The following is a 25552-nucleotide window of genomic DNA, read 5'->3' as shown; positions in this document are numbered from 1 at the left end:
AGAAGCCTGTGCACTGCAACAAAGAGTAGCCCCCACTCTCCACAACTAGAGAAAGCCCGTGTGCAGCAACGAAGACCCAACACAGCCAAAAATAAATAAAATAAATTAATATATATATTAAAAAAAACACACAAACTTTTTTTTTTTAAAGCACAGGGTGGACCTAGACACCCTGATAACCCTCCTGCTGAAATCAACTAAAAATGCTGATTAAAAAAAAAATCTTTGTAATCACATTAATTATGACTGTGAGGAATATTAAAGACCAAAAACCTGATGAATGTGGGAACCCACCAAGGTAAACAGAACACTAGAATATGTTAAGTCAGAGTTTGCCTGGAGGGAATTTTCCCTGCCTGGTTAACTTAAACTTTATTCTGCACAAAACACTAGGTCCAGGGGCTGCCCAGTGTGGAGAATCTAAGCCCCACCAAAGGATCAAACTCTCTGTGTCACAGTGGACTTCTAGTTCTGAAATCTTCCTCCCTTCTCACTCTCCATACTTCTCCATAGATGTAACCACACCAACTTTGGACTTAAGGAAATAATCTGTCTCAAGCCTTGGGAAACAAATCACCTTAGAGCATCCCAACCACGTTTCAGTCCTCTGGCAGGTTTGCAGTTTAAGTTCACACTACCTGGGTGGTCTGAAAAAATCTCAGACTAAAAATCTACTGTGGTCCCAAGCTGGTTATGCACCAGGCAGACGTATATGAAAACCCTCTCTGGAGGGGACATACCTTCAACTCAACATAAAGGAATTCCATGAAGTTCTAAGAAATAGGTAAAAAATTTATAAAACACACTGGAAATAAGATTCAATGAGCAAAGCCGACAAAAACAGATCCAGGAAGACTTCAGCTATTAGCATGATTAGACACATAATCTAAAACAATGGAAAGGATTAATATCATAAGTAAAGAGCAACTGACCAAGTAGATATGAAAGTAAACTGAACAGAACTTGTAGAAAAAAAAATTAAAAATAAAAACACAGTGAATGGGTTTAAAGCAGATTAGTCACAGCTAAAGAGAGAATAAAAGGCTTATGCATACAGCTAAAGAGGTACTAAGAAAAAACTGACAGCTTTATATGTTCACATTAAAAAAGTGTCAAAAAGTAATGTTAAATATTAAAGTTAAGAAGTTAGAAAGACAAAAAGATGATTACTACAGAGAAAAGTATAAAAGTTTATTGGGAGACATTAAGTAACTAGAAAGGTGTTTGTGGATTGGAAGACTGAATATTATAAAAATATCAATTTTTTTCATATTAATATATGTAGGATCAGTGCAATTGCAGTCCAAACCTCAACAGGTTTTTAGGTTGTTTTTTCCTTGTTCGTTTCAAGAACTTGAAAAACTGAGTTTAAAATTTAAGTGAAAAAGGCCAAGAATTGTTAAGAGGAACAAATTCAGAGGTCTTGATTTGCCAAATGTTAAGATTTATTAAAAGGTATCAAAATTAAGACAGGGGTGTAGGGATAGACAAGTGGACCCATGGAAAAGAACAGAGCCCAGAAACAGATTCATGCAGAGATGACACTTGATTTATGATAAAGGTGTGGAGCAGTAGAGAAAGGACAACTAAGGCTGGGACAGTGGGGACAACTGTGCACCCATATGGAGAAAAAAAGGAACAAATACCTCCACATAAATTCCTGGTAGAATTAAGACCTGTGTGTGAAAAACAAAACCTGAAAGGATTTAGCAGAGAATACGGAAGAACTTCTTCATTAACCTCAGGGCATAGGATTTCTTAAAGGAGATGCAAAGTGAAACAACCATGAAGGAAAAGATTGGTAAATTCAACGCCTTTAAAATTAAGATTCTCTGTTTGGCAAAAGATACAATAAGCACATGAGAGACAAGCTACAGAGCGGAAGATATTTGCAAATCATATACCCAATAAAAGACCTGATCCAGACACACAAAGAACTCTTATAAATAAGAAAAAACCAAAGCCAAACTAAACTAAACTAAGCAAAAAAAGCCCAGAGAAAATGATAGTGGGCAAGTGGGCCCTAAATGGGCAAAAGATAGGAATTTCACAAAGAAGAAATCTAAACATAAAAAAATTAGTATATCTGCATTAACCATGTTTTTCATTTTCTGTAGTGTGACCTCTGAGGCCTCGCTGCCCCTGGAGGGACTGTCCCTCCCAGGGTTAGCCAATTCCTAGGGATGGTAGACAACTCACCTGGAATGTGCTTTTCAAATACAAACCAACCGATCCAGAGCCTATATCCCAACCACCTTCTCTCTGGGGCTCTCACACTTTACACCACTATCTGTCTGCCCCAATCACTTCAGAGCCAGGTACCAGACAACCAGAGACAGCCCCAGAGCCCACTGAAATTATTCAAACTAGGCAATCCTAACCCTGCTTACCCTGCCTCTCATGTTCCTTTCTGTGGCAACCACAATAAAAGCTCTTACCCAGTTGTTCCTCTCCCTCTGCCTCCTGACTGACCCTGGTGCTTTCCTTGGCCCCCTGAGGTGTGATGTGTCCCCTCCTCTTAGGAACTGTATCAAATTATCTTTTCAATGGCGATGATCTCCCAATCTGCTGGCCTTACCATACCTCAAATTTTCTATTAATACACTATATTTTAAAACAACATCTTCGTCAGTAATCAGAGAAATGTAAATTAAAATCACAATGAGATGCCATTACACACTGACAATATTGGCAAAGATTACAATATTTTATAAAGTCAAGTGTTGGTACTTCCCTGGTGGTCCAGTGGTAAAGAGTCCACCTTCCAATGCAGGGGACACAGGTTTGATCCCTGGTCAGAGAACTAAGATCCCACATGCTGCGGGGCAACTAAGCCCATGGGCTACAACTACTGAGCTCACGTGCCTCAATGAGACAGCCCGTGTGCCGCAAACTACAGAGCCCATGCGTTCTGGAGGCTGTGCGCCACAACTAGAGAGAGAAAACCTGCACACTACAACTAGAGAGAAGCCCCAGTGCTGCAACGAAGAGACCACACGCCGCAATGAAAGATCCCACGTGCCTCAACGAAGATCCCGTGTGCCGCAACTAAGACCTGACACAGCAAAAAAAAATAAAGGAAAAAAAAATCAAGTGTTGATGACTATGAACAACTGAAAGGCTGCGACACTGCTGGTGGGAGTGGATATCCTTACAACCATTTTCAAAAATAGTTCGGCAGTATGTAGTAAAGTTGAAGACATGCTACTCCTATGTGAGTATATCCTAGAGAAACTCTACATTTGCAGTAGGATACATGTTTGAAATATTCACAGGTGCACTGTTTTTAATGGCAAAAAAATAGAAAACACCTCACATATTCATCAATAATAAAACAAATACAATGGAATATAGGTAAATAAATGATTATAACTGCATGCAACAATGGATGAATTTCAGAAACGTAATACTGAGTAGAAAAAAATCATGAAAAGTATATACATATGATTCCATTTATGAAACGTTAAAGAAAATAGAAAATGAAACAATAAATCACTTAAAAGTACAAACATATAGTGGTTACCCTGGAGGGGTAAAGAAGGCAATGGGTCCAGGAAAGCGCAAAGGTAATGATACCTTTTTCTTAAACTTGGTGGTAGTTCCACAAGTGTTCATTGTAATGTTATTCTTTGCACTTTACACATATTTAGTAAGTATTCTTTTGTATCTACTGAATTCTTATTATAAGCAATTCTTAAAAAATGGATATAAAGACTAATTTTATAGTAGCATGGGCACAAATGCATACCGTCTTCACTGGTGTGGGGCTCTGTACCAGCGTCCTGATCCACTTCCTCCAATGTACCGTGCTCACTGTATGGGCTGTCGCTGAGGAGCGGAAATAGAAATTCATATGAAGCCAAAGTGGAAAGCATTTCAAAGATGAACAATTGCTACTGTAAAAAAAAAAATAAGACTTTGGAATGGCAAAGGAGTTACTGGACAGCCTTTCAGTGGAATGCTGGAGCCTCTAGGATTCTCTAATGCTATGGGAGTGTATGTACCTTCATCTTTGACACATTACAAATCTGTAAAGACAAAATTAACTTGTAGGAAATCGATAGTATTACAAATAATTCTTATCCATAAAAATGAAAATTTGTTGAATTCTAGTGGAATATGATTATTGCCCCATGGATACACCAGTTTCTGCAAATTCATTTCAATATTCCCTACTGCATAAAAATGGATGGCTCTTCGGTTTCTGCTTTGAATTGATTGATTGTAGTATCTTTTTTAACTTTTCTAGACACATGTTCATTTTTGTATCTGAGAGTCAGATTTTATCCTTTAACATTACCACTATCTCTTCTCAAATGTATGCTGATAAATGGAATGCAATGGTTACAAATACAAACCCGACATTACTGTAAAAGCCCACTTATATTGCTGGCATTGGGGAACAGGGATGACTACTATATTACTGACTTTCTGTTTAAAATGAGCGATACCCATAAAAAACACTATGTATGGGAGAAGGACATAATCAAGCACGTGTTACTGGCTGCAAGACTCTTTATTATGGGGCTTTTACCCTGTTTGTAAAAATGGAGCAACCACAAAAGTTCTAGAATACAACGCATCAAATAATATCGACCAGACATCCACATACTTGCTCTGTGATAAAATGAACAAGACAACAGAACTTACTGACATAGCTCTGAATATTTGGAAATACTAAACATGACTGACACTGGCCTCGAAACAAATACAACTAGGAAAATAAAATTCTGAATCTCACCAGGGCTGAGTTTTATTCATTTATCTTCCCAGAGCTAAGCTTAGTCAGTATGTGCATGTAGTAAGTGCTCAAGTAAATATTTTAAAATTGAATTTCACATAAAATTGCTAGATATACTATAAAACTAGAATCTATCATGCTTTATTGTTAATTTAGCAGTACTTGTGGAAATAGTCAACTCTCAATTTTCTTAAGGCATAGGATCATATGTGGTTTAAGTAAAAAATAAGTGTACTCTGAGTTATTTAGATCTTTCAGTTACTTATTCTACTTCTACTTCATCTCCAGGAAGGCAGTGGGAAACAAAGTGTCCCGAGGAGGGTCCAGAATGAAGGACTTAGACAAATTTATTTCCAGCTTCTCCTTAGTCTGAGCTGCACAAAGCAGTTTCCGAGGTAGGCTGGGAGGCAGCTGCTGAGTGGGAAGACTCGTGTGGACTTTGGAATCAGACAAGACTTGGGCTGCGTCCAGTAACCACTAGCCATTGGACAGGCTCCTCGGCCTCTCTTAACTTACTTGGTAGAATAGTTGTGAGGAATAAAAGAGATCATATGCACTGAGAAGCTGGCACGCGGTAGGGGCTCAAGGAGTCAAAACCACGTTGATTGTATATGATTTCTTAGAAGCTAGCACTCATATATCAAACAGTGAACATAAACAGTTTAGGGTTCCTTACCTTTGGGACTGTTCAATGGACTATACCCCTCATTTTTATACTTCATTGGGAGGTGACTACAATGCCATGTTAAAACATTTTTATCCCAACAATATAATAATAAATTTGCTCAAAGTGACCATAACTGGTTAGGATAACATTTATTTGTAAGAATGAAAATAAGGAAGAATGAAAACACATTTGGTTGACGGCGCTCCTTTTAAATGAGAATTTTGAAATACTTTATATAGAATCAAAACTATTTAGGAATAAAAATAAAATCTGTCAATTCAATCAGTTATCTTTTCTTGATATAATAGTAAAAATTAACAGAGCTCTATATATCAAAATCATTCTCTACAAAAGTCATGATAGGATGGATATATCTATAAAGATGTCATGCTTGGGGAAAAGAGAGGGATGAATATGAAATTCCATAATAAGAAGCCAGTGTTGTCATGGATTTTAGTATTCTAATGTATCTCAAGTGTTCTTGCTGCTGCTGCTTTTGTTTTTAAATTGGAAGCACTGGCAGCCTATAGTCAGTGTTCTTTTTCTTAATTAAGTTGATATCTGTACTTCCATAATTCTTCCAGGGGGAGAAGGACTAAAATTCTTGGACTTACCAATAGTCATCTCCAGCCATACATTTCTCATAAACAGGGCCATCCAGCTCTTTAGCATCTGGGAAAATAGTCTCATGGTGGATGATGATGGTTTTGACAATCTCATTCACATGAGCCTGGCAGGACACTTGATCCTGTATTTCTGGGACAGGCATCAACGTGGGTCCAAAGCAAATGGCCAGGTTATAAGGGTCCATCATGTTCTCATCACTGTACTGTGAAAGACTACAAAGAGAGGCAAGAAAGGAGTTAACATGAGAAAAAAAGAAAATCAATGTTTAATAAGATACTTCCTATTCTAAAAATACCGATCTAAAAGATTTTATTTGGTTTTTATTATTAGAATAAAATGATATTCCATCCTGCTTTAAGGTGGCTCAGCAAATTCCAAAGAAAGTAAAGCGACTTACCTTTCAACTTGGTAGAAACTGAAAGGGGAACATAAATCCTCTTTGCTTAAGTGGTATTTTTTAAAGCCACAAGGGAGTTTAAGATAATCTCTACTACAATGGAGACGAGGATCAAGTAAATGAGTTTCATTTGTAAACATTATGGTCCGGCTGTAAATGCTGCTCAGGTAAATCTGGGAGGGGCAGCAGTGATCTCTATAAAGCTTTACGGAGATCTTTAAAATTGTTCTCCAACGAACCGAAAACATCTCAGATTTCAGTTTTTTCCCATAAATCTTGAGGAGAGTCTGGAGGAAAACAAATCCCCTTTTCTTTGTACCCGCTGTGAGAAAGCAAGCAACTCCAGGCTTTGTAATTTGCTTTTGGGTAAGACTACCAACACTAGGTGACAACCAGTGTCATAAAACACACAAGTGCAAGAGAAGGGGAACAGAATCCTCAATTCTTGCATTCCACTTAAAGCTGGTAAGCTACAAACTCTGAGGAGATTTCCAGTTGCCTAGTACTAATTTCTAAATCCAATCCAATGGCTATTTGTGAGATATTTCCCACAGGTGACTGAAAATAAGCCAGCTCTTTACTGCTATGCCTCGTAACACATGGGCAAGGTACTGCTCCAGGGAGAATCCAGAGAATCTATCTTTCAGTGTATAGAATGTCAACATTGAAAGGAAATGTAAAATCCAGGTGAACAGATGACAAATGGAAGGAGAAAAAAAGAGACTCTATATTTGTGAGATGTTGACAGACACAAAGAAACTGAGATACCATGTGACATGATACTTTACCCTGTTTTGGAAATAAGATAGCCTAGAAAGTGGAAAATACAAAAGCATGATTTCCACAGGTAACATATGTCTTTCTCTTCTGCCATTTCTCCAACATAAAATCTTAAAAACAGTTCACAAATAACAGCCAATGATCATGTTACAGATCATCTTGAAAATGAATGCAGGAAGGAAAAGTGAGATTCAGAATAAGAATGGTCTAATTTTCAAAAGACGCACTTAAGCTCAATGGGGAGAGTCACAGTCTTTCTGGGTCTTTAATTTTGTGCTGGCTTGAAGAGCAAAAACTTGACATAAAAACGTTACATACATGTTTTGATTTTACAATTGAAAGAGAATAGTTTCTTTTCCCAAAATTCCTGTCCCGAGCATCCTATCCTAGAGGCTGGGCCTTGCCTCTGCATGAAGGCAGATGCAGGGGACCAAGGGGCATCTTTGGGCAGAAATGCTGGAAGCAATGCCAATCGTCTGACGAATGGCACGGTGGCCATTCTGTTGAGATACACGGTGAATTAGATTCAGGTTTTGAGAACTTTCTTGGTTCATGGTCAGTCTGCTTTCCTAATCCATTGTGGTTTATTCGTTCACAGTTGGTTTCGCTCAGGTGTGTCAGGAAAATTTGGTAGGGACAGCATGGAGAGGACCAGCAGGGATGCAAGGTGCTCCATGTGGGGGAAGGAGAGGCACATGCAATCTTCAGATTTTTACAATTGCCTGGGTGACTTGGCTTATTTAAAGGTAAAAATTTACAGGATGTATTTAACCTAAACTAGATTATACCCATCTCTCTAGATACTGCTAATTTCCAGGGGTGACTTCTGTACAAATGTCATTTGTGAATGCTTTAGCTCCATTCTGTATGGTTCCTTGCCAGCATTTCCCTATTTTAGGATACTTGGCTTGCAGGGGGTCAGCCTGAATGGGTGTGACTTCAGGAAGAGTTAGCAGGGTTGTAATAAATCCCCATGGCTTTTAAGAACTTAAAACTTCCAGTGAAATAGAGAAGAGAAAATATCCTAATTTTAAGAAGGGAGAATTCATGCTGGAGTGAGAAAGCATTTGCCCAAGCTTACTCTGCCTGGATTTTAAATTTCCAGTTATTTAACTGAAACACTGAAGTGCAAGGGGGCTCTTAGATAGGACCTGGGGAAGATGTTCTTATAATGGAGCCCATGTATCTACAAGTGACACAACTGAAAATCAAGTTGCCTAAATTAAAAGAGTAAAGATTCCTTGAAAATAATGCAGTGAGTTTTAAGATTTCTGTTACATTGTTTTAGAGAATGTTTTAGAAATATCATCTTTTTGACAAGGTCTCATTATACTGAATTTGCAGAAAATTCTTTTTTGGATTTGTGTATAAATCTCACCTACACTTTCCCTCCTTCCCTGACTACAACTTTAAAAATCACAGAAATTTTCTGCAGTGAGCAGGTGGTTTAACAAACATTTTAACAAACATTCATGACATTGGCTTTGGATGGAAGTTGGAAAAACAGGTAATTCACTGAAAAGTGCTCTTTTTAGTAATACTTGTATATTTTTGCAATTATGGCCACAGTTTCTGCATCTGGTGACAGGCTTATTTAAGGTAGGTCACACAATGACTTTGATCTGCTGAGGAAAAATGTACCTTCAGTCTCTATTCAATCATTTCCTCTTCAACTCTGCTGATAAATGGAACCCAACGCACATGTTACAGAATCCAAGAACAAAGAACTCAGAGGGGTGCAAATGGAATTAAGATGAGCATTTTGGCAGAGAATTATGGTACTTACTGATTGAGGAAGGCAAAGAGGTACCTCATCACTATAAGGACCGACCTGGGCAAGGTCAGGAGGAGTTTGCGGATGTGAAGCGCCCTCTCATAGAGATTATCTATTCCTATAGACAGAAGAGCACATGATCAGGATGCTTTCACTGGCCACATTTAAAGCAGAACACTCTAGCACCCAAATTTCAGGTACATATCTGAACATAAGCAATGCTTTGCCTTTGGGTGAGATGCAGTCGTAACCAATAAAGCAAATAAGTGATCAGCTTGGGTGTACCACCATTTCCGAGGGTGTCTCCTCTGACCCATCACTGTTTTCTGATGTCCGTGGTCTTGGCCTTTAGCAACTTAGAGTCTTCTGAATTTAAAAATCCTTTTTCACCTGCTGCTATTTCTACATTTTGCATCCGATATGGTTTAAACTCCTTTTTGCTGCATATTAACTCAGGTGACTTTTTTGGGACATGACACCTCTCCCTCTCCACGATTCATTAATTCATCATATATTTGTCTTTTACTATTATTCACGCAATGTGCCAGGTTTTGAATCTCCTCTTCCTCAAAACTATCCGAATATTTTATTTATATGACCTTTTACCTTGTATTATTTCATCAAATTTTAAAAATAAATATTTTAGGAGAGCCTACTAGGTTTCAAGCACTAAGTTAGGCATTGGAAATACCTTAGTGACATGATTCCTGCTCTCACAGAACTTTTGCTCTGGTGTTTATAGTTATGTATTTCCTTATCCTGTTTTCCCTGTGGGATGGTGAGCTCCCTGAACAGAAGGTGACCTTGGACTTCCTAGTATTATTTTACCTCTTTATTAGGAATATAAATTGTCCAAAGCTTCTCAATACTAAAGTGTTGTGAATAACAGCAAAAAGGTTAGTGCTAATAATCCATTTTCTGTATACTGGTCTACATTTTACAACGCATTTTCACATCTGTTATCTAATTTAATGCAAAAAACAATACAGTGGAGTAGGCAGGGCAAGCACTTAGCATCGCCATTCAATGGGCTAGCAAAATGAGCACTGGGTAAGTGGCTTACCCAAGGTCAGCTGGCTAGAAAGGTGGAACTAGAATTAGAAACTGTTTTCTATTTCATAAGTCTGGCTATCTTTCTTGGATTTCAAAGTACCTTTATAAAGTATAACGTTTTAAAAAAATTAATTATTTATTTTTGGCTGTGTTGTGTCTTAGCTGCTGCGCGGGCTCTCTCTAGTTGCAGCGAGCAGGGGCTACTCTTTGTTGCGGTGCACAGGCTTCTCATTGCAGTGGCTCCTCTTGCTGTGGAGCACGGGCTCTAGGTGCACAGGCTTCAGTAGTTGTGGCTCCCGGGGTCTAGAGCACAGGCTCAGTAGTTGTGGCACACGGGCTTAGTTGCTCCGTGGCATGTGGGATCTTCCTGGACCAGGGATCGAACCCGTGTCCCCTGCACTGGCAGGTGGATTCTCAACCACTGTGCCACCGGAGAAGTCCCTATAAAGTATAACTTCGAAGATATCCAATAAACATACATTTGAGAGAAATATTTCAGAGACTATTTCAAAAACATTTTGAAGCTTACTATGATTTAATGTTACTACACTGTTCTTAATTGCTCTTGAGATAATCATATATCCTACTTGAAAATCTCAGGCCTCAGCTTCTACCACTACAGCCAATTGATTCTCCTCCCACTTCTCAGGTTTTTGGACCCTCTCCCATCCATGAATGTAGTTATCCTTTAAGGATCTCTACTTGGTTCTCTTCCATGGCAACCTCATCCAGTCTCAAGGTTAGGACCATCACGTCTATGAAGATGGTATCTTTGCTTCATTTTTCTCCCTTGTCTGGGACATAAGTCCTGTTGTTTTTACCACTGAATATGTCACTGCTAACTTCCTAACTGAAGTCTTTATTATTTCTAACTTGGACCATCATAATACTCTAACTCAAGTTTCCCTTTCTAATTCCTCTTAAACCAGCAGTTCTTAACCTTGACTTGGAATCACTTAGGAAGATTTTATTAAAAGGCTGATGCCTGAGATTCTTTTATGCGGCCAAGGTTGAGAACCACTGCCTGAACTACTCACGCCAAGCCTCATTTCCCTGGAATCTTGAGTGCTGACTCCAGCTGCTTTCCACTTATTATCAAACCACCACGTTAATAAGGTATTTTCATTTATTTTCCACGGGTGAAAAGGTGGGGAAAAAATATTAGGAATATTCTCACTTAACCACTGAGGAGTTTGCAAAACAACAAATAGTTTATCAGAATTCCTGGGAAAAATCACTTTCATTCCCAACTTTGAGTATGCTGTAGCTGGAACTGTAGCTAACACCTTTGAGAAAATGGATTTCAGAAACTCTCAAAAAGAATGTAAGTCAACACTCTATGACATAAATCACAGTAAGATCCTTTCTGACTCACCTAGAGGAATGGAAATAAAAACAAAAATGGGACCTAATGAAACTTAAAAAAGCTTCTGCACAGCAAAGGAAACCATAAACAAGATGAAAAGACAACGCTCAGAATGGGAGAAAATATTTGCAAACGAAGCAACTGACAAAGGATTAATCTCCAAAAGATACAGGCAGCTCATGCAGCTCAATATCAAAAAAAAACCCAATCCAAAAATGGGCAGAAGACCTAAACAGACATTTCTCCAAAGAAGATATACAGATTGCCAACAAACACATGAAAGGATGCTCAACATCACTAATCATTAGAGAAATGCAAATCAAAACTACAATGAGGCATCACCTCACACCAGTCAGAATGGCCATCATTAAAAAATCTACAAACAATAAATGCTGGAGAGGGTGTGGAGAAAAGGGAACCCTCTTGCACTGTTGGTGGGAATGTCAATTGATATAGCCACTATGGAGAACAGTATGGAGGTTCCTTAAAAAACTAAAAATAGAACTACCATATGACCCAGCAATCCCACTACTGGGCATATACCCTGAGAAAACCATAATTCAAAAAGAGTCATGTACCACAATGTTCACTGCAGCTCTATTTACAATAGCCAGGACATGGAAGCAACCTAAGTGTCCATCGACAGATGAATGGTTAAAGAAGGTGGGGCACATATATGCAATGGAATATTACTCAACCATAAAAAGAAATGAAACTGAGTTATCTGTAGTGAGGTAGATGGACCTAGAGTCTGTCATACAGAGTGAAGTAAGTCAGAAAGAGGAAAGCAAATACCGTATGCTAACACATCTATATGGAATCTAAAAAAAAAAATGGTTCTGAAGAACCTAGGGGCAGAACAGGAATAAAGACGCAGACATAGAGAATGGACTTGAGGACACAGGGATGGGGAAGGGTAAGCTGGGACGAAGTGAGAGAGTGGCATGGACATATATACACTACCAAATGTAAAATAGATAGCTAGTGGGAAGCAGCCACATAGCACAGGGAGATCAGCTTGGTGCTTTGTGATCACCTAGAGGGGTGGGATAGGGAGGGTGGGAGAGAGATGCAAGAGGGAGGGGATATGGGGATATATATATATGTATAGCTGATTCACTTTGTTATACAGCAGAAACTAACGCAACATTGTAAAGATATTATACTCCAATAAAGATGTTAAAAAAAGCATAAAAAAAAAAAGAATGTAAGTCAAACACAAGGACCTACTGTAGAGCATAGGGAACTATATTCAATATCTTGTAATAAACCATAATGGAAAAGAATCTGAAAAAGAAATAACCGAATCACTTTGCTGTACACCTGAAACTAATGCAATATTGTAAATCAACTATACTTCGATAAAAAATAAACAAAGAGAAAAAAGAATGTAAGTCAAACATTATCATCCAATGAACATTTTTGTAACACAAGTTTTCAACATAAACCTATAACTAATAATAGTGTAATTTCAGTAATATTGAAGTAAAACATTTATATTCTGTTTTATTTGTAAAGTATTTCAAAATGGACAAAATTACAATACTACGAACAAGGTCAGTGTCACATCTATCAAGTATAAGCACTTTGTTTAATATACTTTCCAGACAACGGTCTTGACTTTTTTCTGAAAAAGGGGAATGAGACTTTAAAAGAAGTTGTTAAACAGGTGCATAAGTTTACTAAGGTCACAAAAACTCAGTAATCAAGTTATCAACATTTCCACCTAATTCAGTCTCAAGAGTGTCAGTAGGACCAAAACATGTCCCAGGGAAATTGGTTTATCTTTCATGACAACTTCATGGGACACCTGAAGAACCCACATTGTACGGAGAGGGAAGATGAAATACCCACAGATGATTTGCAAGGCATTGAGAGTTTGGTGGAGTGAATTTTGCATCTATAAATGCTATATAGGTTTAGGCATAATTGGATTATTGTTTCATATCTGAAATTAACTGGTTAAAAGTTTATTATCTAAGGTAACTGACTTTTTAAAGTATGACTGTTGTTGCTGCTTTAAGTTAAAGATAAAAAGATGATTTAGCATGCTTGTATATAGAAAGACTATCTCAAAAAACAAACAAAAACTCTCAAAGGTGAAATTATACAGATTATGACCCATTATTAAAAGTAAACATTGAGATTATCATCTATTCCTTTGGTCATTAAAAAAAATTTGAATAATTTTATATCATACCTCAAGCCAAATAATTACAATGTTTAATATATATATCTGTAAATATTAAATTGTAAAAAGGAACTGTCCCATTAATGGGCCCCCTGATTGGCAATGCCCTTTACTCTCTTCCAACCACATACAAAGTCATATAGGGGTTATGATTAAGAACAAAGTAGCAAAAAAGTTTTACTATTGTTTACAGAAGATCTGGAGTGTTTCAAGAGTTAAGTCTACTGATTCTCCAACTAACCCTCAGTTTAAGGTTAAGGTCAACTATCAGGGAGAGGGTTTTAGCATCTTAAAGCTAGTTTTGGGGTCCTAGAGTTAAAGCACAAAAGGAAAGGAAAGAATGCAAAAGGAACCACTCAATGTAGTATTCATCTTTAATATTTGTCAGATTCCATAGGGGGCCTGTCATTTTTAGGCTAGAAGAGAATATAGGTATTACTTCCAAGAGGCTTCATCTTAATTCAAGATCCTATTGTTTCTATTTCTGAGTTCTAAACTCAGTTCCCCTGCTCCTTAAAGGCAGTTTTTTTTTTTTTTTTTTTACTTAAAAAGAATTGGGGAACAGATATTTACATACCAATTTCATAGTAGCATTATTCATAACAATCAAGAGGTGGAAATAACCCAAATGTCCATTGATGGATGAGTGGATAAACAAAATGTGGTATGTACACACAATGAAATATTATTCAGCCTTATAAAGGAAGGAAATTCTAATATATGCTACAACAAGGATAAACCTTGAAGATGCTATGCTAAGTGAAGTGAAGTCAGACACAAAAAGCCATACATAAATACTGTATAATTCCACTTATATGAGGTCCCTAGAGTAGTCAAATTCCTAGAGACAGAAAGTAGAATGGTGGTTGTCAGAAGCTAGAGGGAGGGAGGAGTTTAATGGGTAGAGTCTCAGTACAGCATGATAAGAAAAATTCTGGAGATGGATGGTGGTAACAGTTGCAAAACAATGTGAATGTATTTAATGCCACTGAACTGTACATTTAACAGTGATTAAAATGGTAAATTTTACATTATGTCTCTTTTACTGCAATAAAAAAAAGAATGGCAGAGGGGTGCTCTGTGAGATGCAAAGGAAGATTTCAGGAGAGGAAAGCAAGAGGAATATAAAAAAGTGACACTAAATAAAATCACGTGAGGCAGGCATTCATAAAAGAAAGCAAAACAGAATTGCTGGCATTCCTGAAGTAGGAGCAAATCAATGTCTCCCAAAGGCCAGACCACGACGGCTGTGAGCAGGACTCAGATGTTACCTGGCTGGCTGCTTAACAGGCTTGCAGCACGCATCCTACAGGAATCGCACTCTTGTGTAAATGACTCATTAACTTTCCTGAGTCCAGTTAGCGGGTCAACATTTATGGTTGCTACAGATACTCTGATTAACGTGCATTCCCCCCTGGCTCTGAGTGTGGCAATACATGGTCTTTCACAATTTTATGCTGCATGAAAAGATGGGTGTTTTCTTCTCCTCAGAAAAGTCATCGGTGAGGAAAATCAGTATTTCATCTGGATTTCTTTTATGATGGCCTTTGTTTCCACGTTTCAGCATCTCATGTAATTAGGTAAAAGTGGCATCCATCCAATTTCGGTCACATGCTCAAAGCTCCCTAGGCTAATTTATGTTCTTTCCCTAGCATTGCAAGGTTCCCATGTCAGGATGCCAACTTCACAGCATGGGGGTTTGACACGTCTATGTAAACGTGTGTGGAAAATTCACCACCAAACACAAGTGGATTCAGAAAACGACAAAAAGTTCAAATGGCCATTCCTCTGAAAATATCAGTTCTTCTGTGGCACTATCTGTAAAAGTGTTTGTCAGAAAACAAGTAAGATCACACGAGATGAAAATTTATCCTTAAGTATAAAGACAGGGAAGGAAATTCCTTGATGGCCATATTTAGAAATGGCTTATGTAAGAGCAGGTACACAAATATTTCTGAGCTCCATAGCCCAACAAGCAGTAATCAAGGGGGATTTAACAGTTCCAGGGTATTTTTAGGTTCAGTGTTAGATTCCAATAATGTCAGGGTATCAATCAGTTCTGTGTAATAGTGTATGTGTGCGAATGAAAGGAAAAGAAAAACAGATGTTCTCGTACATTTGGATGGATCCTAGCCTAGCCTTGAGATGAGTTACCAGCTGTTCTTCTAGGTAAGAAATGAACTGCTTGTAAATCTCTCTAATTAACCATTAATAGATTTGGATTCTGTGAATTGAGCCACTGTGCTCTTTCCTAGTTAACTAGCAACACTGTAGATATAAATATATAATGTCTCTCCTTCTGCTGAATTACCATATTGAAGTTAGTGAAGAAACTGAGTCTTAGCCTAGGAAACCTTACCTGTTCAGTTCCAATACTGAGCCTATTAAACATTTTTAAGGAGAAAAGGAATCTTTGAGAAAATCATTATAAGGCGTGAAACAAATTTATAGAGTTCAGAGAGAGAACTACCATGTATGGCAGTAAAGCCAAAAGAATTTTTAGCAACAAAAACACACACTGGAGCGCCAGGAAAAGAGTTCAAAAGATTTTGACATAAAACGATCAGATATGGGCAAACAAATTTATGTACCAAGAGGTTCATCATGGTATTTTTGTATAATTACAAAATCACTGGAAACAACCTAAATTTCTAAAACTAGGGGATTTGTTAAATAAAAACCATTATATGGACACTAAAAACTATGTTTTGATAAATACTTAGTGATGTGGGAAAATGTTAATAACATCATTAAATTTAAAAAGTTTAAAAAAGCAAATATGTTATAATTTTTAATAACAGATTTATTGAGATACAATTCACGTATTTGAAGTGTATAATTCAATGGTCTTTAGTACACTCAGAATTGAGCAACCGTAACTTCAGTCAACACTTTCATCATCTCTAAAAGAAATCTTACATTCACTAGCAGTCATTTGGTATAATACAGTTTTTATCAAAAGTATGTAGTTATGGTATAGCTACATAATGGAATATTATTTGACAATTTAAAAAAGTGCTGACACATGCTACAACATGGACGAACCTTGAAAACATGCTAAATGAATTAATCCAGTCACAAAAGACCACATATTGTATAATTCCATTTATACGAAATGGCCAGAATAGGTAAATATAGAGAAAGTAGATTAGTGGTTGTCTAGCGCTGAGGTTGTTGGTGGTTTTGAGTAAATGGGAAGTGTCTGCTAATTGGGATTTCTTTTTGGAGTCAGGAAAGCGTTCTAAAATTGATTGTGGTGATTTTCATAATCCTGTGAATATACTAAAACCACTGAATTGCAAACGTTAATGGATAAATTGTATGGTATGAGAATTGTGTCTCAATAAGCTGCTTTAAAAAGTACATAGATATATATATATATAGAAAAAAATCTGGGGAGATATTAAAAAGGTTAATATTATCTTTGTGCAGAAGAATTATAGATGATTTGTTTTACTTAGTTTCTAATTTTCTATAGTAATCACATATTAGTTGCATATTAAACAATTATTTTTAAAAAGCACTGATTGGCTATTTGATGATTTTAAGGAATTACTGTTATTTTTTTAAGGTATGAGAATAGTATTGTGGCTATGTTGTATAAAAAAAGAAAAGAACTGTCATTTCCCAGAGACACACACACAGATGAAATGATCGATGTCAGAGGGATGATATAAGGGGTATACGTGGGACAAGACTGGCTAAGAAATGGAAATTGTTAAAGCGGGGTGATTATATTATTTATATATAAATATATCTTTCTGTATCCTTTTGTAGATGTTTGAAATTTTCTACAATAAATAAGTCAAAAAGAAGGTAGGTTACAAATAGGAGAGTACAGTTCCACTTTGTTTTTTTTTAAAGTGGTAAAAACAGATTTTATTTAGAGGCTATTGCAATATGGGAAAAGAGACCTCAGTCTAGAACTGGGGTCAATTCCAAAGACAGCATGGGCAAGTGGGGATTTATACCACTTTGGCTTTTAAAAACAGTTGTGACCTAAATGTCCATGGACAGATGAATGTATAAAGAAGAGGTGGTACATATACACAATGGAACACTACTCAACCATAAAAAAGAACGAAATAATGCCATTTACAGCAACATGGATGCAACTAGAGATTATCATACTAAGGGAAGTCAGAAAGAGAAAGACAAATACCATATGTTATCACTTATATGTGGAATCTAAAATATGACACAAATGAACCTACTTACGAAACAGAAACAAAATCAGGGACATAGATGATAGACTGGTGATTGCCAAGGGGGAGGGAGGTGGGAGAGGGTAGGAGTGGGAGTCTGGGATTAGGAGATGTAAACTGTTATATACAGAATGGATAAACAACAAGGTCCTACTGTATAGCACAGGCAATTATATTCAATATCCTGTGATAAACCATAATGGAAAAGAATATGAAAAAGAATGCATATATATGTATAACTGAGTCACTTTGCTGTACAGCAGTAATTAACACAACAGTGTAAATCAGCTATACTTCAATAAAAAAATAAATTAAAAAAACAGTTGTGTGTGTATATGAATATAAACGATCAGAATGTGTACACACTATTGATTCTCTTTGGGTAGTGGCATTATGTATGACAGTATTTTGTTCTATGTGCTCTTTAAATATTTTTCAAGTTTTCTACAATGACTACATGTTGGTTTGGTGATAGGTTAAAAAATCTGCCCTCCTAAAAAAAGTTTGCTTGTGTCCAAACAGTCCCCTAAATAATAACACACAATGATAACACATAATGAAGTGCAAATGTTTCCTCTGGGTTCACAGCCCCAAGGCAGTCAGGAAAAACCATGAATTGCTTGAGCATGTCTACTAGAGCAAGTCACTTGGATCTATGCCCTAGGGAACCTCAGAGCCACAGCACACGGACATTTCAGAAGCTGCCCAGACTGTGTGGGTATGACCTGGAGCATTCACAAAACCATTCACAAAGTGGATGGTTTACAAAAAAAACAAAAACAAAACCAAAATCCTTGGGTGAGAAATGGAGATACTATCAAGCTTATTTCAAAGTTAGACTGCCTTTGATGTCTTCATCCAGATAAGTAATTTTTAAAAAGAAATTTATAGTGAATTGGGGATGAACAGTGCACACTGAAAAAAAAGAAAGAGAGAGAGAGAATGCTAAGACAAATTCCCTTTTACTACACTTGCAAGCAAGCTTCCAAAGAACATGGTATTTAGGGGCATAAAAATGGCACAATAATAACTCACCACACACACACAAAAATCTTTCCCCAAACAATTCAAAAGTAGGTAAGCAAAAGGTAGTAGGTGTTCCAGAGACTTATGTAAACTCTTAGAAAAGATGAAAAGGAAAGTTTTTCTATACGATATAACTATCACATGGAATTACCTTAATAGGGAAAATCAAATCCAATTATGGTGATGCTAGAAGATGACATGGACAAAGCAATCAATCTCCATGAAACCTCTCTCTCTCTGCTAACTTTCTAAATCTTTTGCTTCTATCACATACTTAGATTGCATTTATTTGTAAATGTCTTATCTCCTCTAGTAGATTTTAAACCTCCTGAATGCAAAAATCAAGTCTTTGAATCCTGAGAAAGTTTTGCAACATTGCAGGCAATTAATCAACGGTCCAAATCATTAGAAGTCTGTAATATCAACGAAAGGATATAATCACGAATGACACATACCATTTTCAAATAATTCACAGACAATCCAAGAAAAAAGAGATATCATGGTCACATGGTAAGAGAAAATGCACGCCTAAAGATAAATCAATAATAGCCAGGAACCCCCTTTTAAATAGATTAGCTGTTGGAAGAAAGGGGGTTGTTATATATAGTGCCAGTAAGTGTTCTTGAAAAACATCCCATTCTGCAAAATTACTCACTAAAAATAATAGGACTTATAATAATGTAGGGTTGGGACAGACTATTCAACATCTACTAAACTCTGTAATTAGAGCACGAACAAAAACATTAAAAATACTACTTAAAGGGCTTCCCTGGTGGCGCAGTGGTTGAGAGTCCACCTGCCGATGCAGGGGACACGGGTTCGTGCCTCGGTCTGGGAAGATGCCACATGCCGTGCAGCGGCTGGGCCCGTGAGCCATGGCCGCTGAGCCTGCGCATCTGGAGCCTGTGCTCCGCAACGGGAGAGGCCACAACAGTGAGAGGCTTGCGTACCGCAAAAAACAAAAACAAAAACTACTTAAATTACTAGCAAGTTAAATCTCTACTGGTGTGTGCACCTAGCATCCTTAGTGGCCTTAATCCCCGGGGGGACTCCTGATTCTATGAGATGTCGGTCCTGGAGGGTATTCATTTCCACTAGAGACTATTTTCATAAAAATTAGCCCAAGGATATTAACCCATTTTTTTCCATTAATCCATTGTTTAAATACAGGGGGAAATGTCTCTGCAGCTTCTTTATTTGCACCTGCAGCATTTCATATAAGGCACTCCTCGCATAAAAGAAAGATATTTCGAGAGTTTAGAAGGATGGGATTGGAGTCGGAAGACAACTGCTCAGACTGCCAGAGCACCCTGTCCACTGTTCCACATTAGATGCTTAGAGGGCTAAATCAAGAGTGTTGGAGGAGGAACTGTAGAGCTGGGCTTCTTCCTGGACCTGGACTTACCTCTTCAATGGCTAGGTGGCTGACAGAGTCTTGGTGCTCCAGCCGGGTGTCAGGCCTGAGCCTCTGAGGTGGGAGAGCCGAGTTCAGGACATTGGTCCACCAGAGACCTCCCGGCCCCACGTAATATCAAACGGCAAAAGCTCTCTGAGATCTCCAACTCAACGCTAAGACCCAGCTCCACTCAACGACCAGAAAGCTACAGTGCTGGACACCCTATACCAAACAACTAGCAAGACAGGAATACAGCCTCACCCATTAGCAGAGAGGCTGCCTAAAATCATATTAAGTTCACAGACACCTACAAACACACCAACCGGACGTGGTTCTGCCCACCAGAAAGACAAGATCCAGCCTCATCCACCAGAACACAGGCACTAGTCCCCTCCACCAGGAAGCCTACATAACCCACTGAACCAACCTTACCCACTGGGGGCAGACACCAAAAACAACAGGAACTATGAACCTGCAGCCTGCAGAAAGGAGACCCCAAACACAGTAAGATAAGCAAAATGAGAAGACAGAGAAACACACAGCGATGAAGGAGCAAGGTAAAAACCCACCGGACCAAACAAATGAAGAGAAAATAGGCAGCCTACCTGGAAAAGAATTCAGAGTAATGATAGTAGAGATGGTCCAAAATCTTGGAAACAGAATGGAGAAAATATAAGAAACATTTAACAAGGACCTAGAAGAACTAAAGAGCAAACAAACAATGATGAACAACAGAATAAATGAAATTAAAAATTCTCTAGATGTGATCAATAGCAGAATAACTGAGGCAGAAGAACGGGTAAGTGACCTGGAAGATAAAATAGTAGAAATAACTACCACAGAGCAGAATAAAGAAAAAAGAATGAAAAGAATTGAGGACAGTCTCAGAGACCTCTGGGACAACATTAAATGCACCAACATTCGAATTATAGGGGTCCCAGAAGAAGAGAAAAAGAAATGGACTGAGAAAATATTTGAAGAGATTATAGTTGAAACTTCCCTAATATGGGAAAGGAAGTAGTCAATCAAGTCCAGGAAGCACAGAGAGTCCCATACAGGATAAATCCAAGGAGAAACATGCCAAGACACATATTAATCAAGCTATCAAAAATTAAATACAAAGAAAAAATATTAAAAGCAGCAAGGGAAAAGCAACAAATAACATACAAGGGAATCCCCATAGGATTAACAGCTGATCTTTCAGCAGAAACTCTGCAAGCCAGAAGGGAGTGGCAGAACATATTTAAAGTGATGGAAGAGAAAAACCTACAACCAACATTACTCCACCCAGCAAGGATCTCATTCAGATTCGACAGAGAAATTAAAACCTTTACAGACAAGCAAAAGCTAAGAGAATTTAGCACTACCAAACCAGCTTTACAACAAATCCTAAAGGAACTTCTCTAGGCAGGAAACACAGGAGAAGGAAAAGACCTACAATAACAAACCCAAAACGATTAAGAAAATGGTAATAGGAACACACATACTGATAACTACCTTAAATGTAAATGTATTAAATGTTCCAACCATAAGACACAGACTAGCGGAATGGATACAAAAACAAGACCCATATATATGCTGTCTACAAGAGACCCACTTCAGACCTAGGGACACGTACAGACTGAAAGTGAGGGGATGGAAAAAGATATTCCATGCAAATGGAAATCAAAAGAAAGTTGGAGTAGCACTTCTCATATCAGACAAAATAGACTTTAAAAATAAAGGCTATTACAAGAGACAAAGAAGGACACTACACAATGATCAAGGGATCAATCCAAGAAGAAGATATAACAATTGTAAATATTTATGCACCCAACATAGGAGCACCTCAATACTTAAGGCAAATACTAACAGCCATAAAAGGGGAAATTGACAGTAACACAATCATAGTAGGGGACTTTAACACCCCACTTTCACCAATGGACAGATCATCCAAAATGAAAATAAATAAGGAAACACAAGCTTTAAATGATACATTAAACAAGATGGACTTAATTGATATTTATAGGACATTCCATCCCAAAACAACACAATACACTTTCTTCTCAAGTGCTTCTCAAGATCATATCATGGGTCACAAATCAAGCCTTGGTAAATTTGAGAAAACTGAAATCATATGAAGTATCTTTTCTGACCTCAATGCTATTAGACTAGTTATCAATTACAGGAAAAAATCTGTAAAAAATACAAACACATGGAGGCTAAACAATACACTACTAAATAACCAAGAGCTCACTGAAGAAATCAAAGAGGAAATCAAAAAATACCTAGAAACAAATGACAATGAAAACACGACGACCCAAAACCTACAGCATGCAGCAAAAGCAGTTCTAAGAGGGAAGTTTATAGCAATACAATCCTACCTTAAGAAACAAGAAACATCTCAAATAAACAACCTAACCTTACACCTAAAGCAATTAGAGAAAGAAGAACAAAAACACCCCAAAGTTAGCAGAAGGAAAGAAGTCATAAAGATCAGATCAGAAATAAATGAAAAAGAAACGAAGGAAATGATAGCAAAATCAATAAAACTAAAAGCTGGTTCTTTGAGAAGATAAACAAAATTGATAAACCATTAGCCAGACTCATCAAGAAAAAAAGGGAGAAGACTCAAATCAATAGAATTAGAAATAAAAAAGGAGAAGTAACAACTGACACTGCAGAAATACAAAGGATCATGAGAGATTACTAAAAGCAGCTCTATGCCAATAAAATGGACAACCTGGAAGAAATGGATAAATTCTTAGAAATGCACAACCTTCTGAGACTGAACCAGGAAGAAACAGAAAATATAAACAGACCAGTCACAAGTAATGAAATTGAAACTGTGATTAAAAATCTTCCAACAAACAAAAGCCCAGGACCAGGTGGCTTCACAGGTGAATTCTGTCAAACATTTAGAGAAGAGCTAAAACCTATCCTTCTCAAACTCTTACAAAATATAGCAGAGGGAGGAACACTCCCAAACTCATTCTATGAGGCCACCATCACCCTGATACCAAAACCAAAGATGTCACAAAAAAAGAAAACTACAGACCAATATCACTGATGAACATAGATGCAAAAATCCTCCACAAAATACTAGCAAACAGAATCCAACAGCACATTAAAAGGATCATACACCATGATCAAGTGGGGTTTATCCCAGGAATGCAAGGGTTCTTCAATATATGCAAATCAATCAATGTGATAAACCATATTAACAAACTGAAGGAGAAAAACCATATGATCATCTCAATAGATGCAGAAAAATCTTTCAACAAAACTGAACACCCATTTATGATAAAAACCCTCCAGAAAGTAGGCATAGAAGGAATCTACCTCAACATAATAAAGGCCATATATGACAAACCCACAGCCAACATTGTTCTCAATGGTGAAAAACTGAAACCATTTCCACTAAGATCAGGAAACAAGACAAGGTTGCCTACTCTCACCACTCTTATTCAACATAGTTTTGGAAGTTTTAGCCACTGCAATCAGAGAAGAAAAAGAAATAAAAGGAATACAAATCGGAAAAGAAGAAGTAAAACTGTCACTGTTTGCAGATGACATGATACTATACATAGAGAATCCCAAAGATGCTACCAGAAAATTACTAGAGCTAATCAATGAACTTGGTAAAGTAGCATGATATAAAATTAATGCACAGATATCTCTTGCATTCCTGTACACTAATGGTGAAAAATCTGAAAGAGAAAGTAAGGAAACACTCCCATTTACCACTGCAGCAAAAGGAATAAAATACCTAGGAATAAACCTACCTAAGGAGACAAAAGACCTGTACTCAGAGAATTATAAGACACTGATGAAAGAAATTAAAGATGATACAAACAGATGGAGAGATATACCATGTTCTTGGATTGGAAGAATCAACATTGTGAAAATGACTCTACTACCCAAAGCAATCTACAGATTCAATGCAATCCCTATCAAACTACCACTGGCATTTTTCACAGAGCTAGAACAAAAAATTTCACAATTTGTATGGAAACACAAAAGACCCCGAATTGCCAAAGCAATCTGGAGAAATAAAACCGAGCTGGAGGAATCAGGCTCCTGGACTTCAGACTATACTACAAATCTGCAGTAATCAAGACAGTATGGTTCTGGCACAAAAATAGAAATATAGATCAATGGAACCGGAATAGAAAGCCCAGAGATAAACCCACACACAGATGGTCACCTTATCGTTGATAAAGGAGGCAAGAATATACAATCGAGAAAAGACAGCCTCTTCAATAAGTGGTGCTGGGAAAACTGGACAGCTACATGTAAAAGAATGAAATTAGAACACTCCCTAACACCATACACAAAAATAAACTCAAAATGGATTAGAGACCTAAATGTAAGAGAATGAGAAACCTAAACGTAAGGCCAGACACTTAGAGGAAAACATAGGCAGAACACTCCATGACATACATCACAGCAAGATCCTTTCAGACCCACCTCCTAGAGAAATGGAAATAACAACAAAAATAAGCAAATGGGACCTAATGAAACTTCAAAGCTTTTGCACAGCAAAGGAAACCAAAAACAAGACGAAAAAACAACCCTCAGAATGGGAGAAAATATCTGCAAACAAATCAACAGACAAAGGATTAATCTCCAAAATATACAGGCAGCTCAATATCAAAAAAACAAACAACCCAATCCAAAAATGGGCAGAAGACCTAAACAGACATTTCTCCAAAGAAGATATACAGATTGCCAACAAACACATGAAAGGATGCTCAGCATCACTAATCATTAGAGAAATGCAAATCAGAACTACAATGAGTATCGCCTCACACCGGTCAGAATGGCCATCATCAAAAAATCTAGAAACAATAAATGCTGGAGAGGGTGTGGAGAAAAGGGAACCCTCTTGTGCTGTTGGTGAGAATGTAAATTGATACAGCCGCTATGGAGAATAGTATGGAGGTTCCTTAAAAAACTAAAAATAGAACTATCATACGACCCAGCAATTCTACTACGCGGCATATACCCTGAGAAAACCATATGTCAAAAAGAGTCATGTACCACAATGTTCACTGCAGCTCTATTTACAATAGCCAGGACATGGAAGCAACCTAAGTGTCCATCGACAGATGAATGGATAAAGATGTAGCACATATACACAATGGAATATTACTCAGCCATAAAAGGGAATGAAATTGAGTTATTTTGTAGTGAGGTGGATGGACCTAGAGTCTGTCATACAGAGTGAAGTCAGTCAGAAAGAGGAAAGCAAATACCGTATGCTAACACATATATATGGAATCTAAAAAAAAGAAAGAAAAAAAATGGTTCTGAAGAACCTAGGGGCAGGACAGGTATAAAGACGCAG

At 37.5% G+C, this 25552-nt stretch overlaps 2 protein-coding genes across 5 annotated transcripts in view; one reads left to right on the top strand and one right to left on the bottom strand.

The window, feature by feature from the left end:
• KICS2 (KICSTOR subunit 2) overlaps positions 1-6008 on the top strand; it is a 115718-nt gene extending 109710 nt beyond the window's left edge. For all 3 annotated transcript variants that reach the window (XR_007469977.1, XR_007469976.1, XR_007469975.1), the window contains one exon: positions 5030-6008. The gene's annotated coding sequence lies outside the window, so the exon portion shown is untranslated. The remainder of the gene's footprint in view (positions 1-5029) is intronic.
• SRGAP1 (SLIT-ROBO Rho GTPase activating protein 1) overlaps positions 1-25552 on the bottom strand; it is a 274993-nt gene that overhangs the window by 12019 nt on the left and 237422 nt on the right. For both annotated transcript variants that reach the window (XM_004276587.4, XM_033440537.2), the window contains exons 16-18: positions 8999-9104; positions 6023-6247; positions 3749-3828 (exon numbers count right to left, since the gene is read on the bottom strand). In XM_004276587.4, coding sequence (XP_004276635.1) covers positions 3749-3828; positions 6023-6247; positions 8999-9104 — 411 coding nt within the window. The remainder of the gene's footprint in view (positions 1-3748; positions 3829-6022; positions 6248-8998; positions 9105-25552) is intronic.

Source organism: Orcinus orca, chromosome 11, assembly GCF_937001465.1.
Source record: "Orcinus orca chromosome 11, mOrcOrc1.1, whole genome shotgun sequence".
Taxonomy (NCBI): domain Eukaryota; kingdom Metazoa; phylum Chordata; class Mammalia; order Artiodactyla; family Delphinidae; genus Orcinus; species Orcinus orca.
This window is presented reverse-complemented; position numbering and strand designations above follow the sequence as displayed.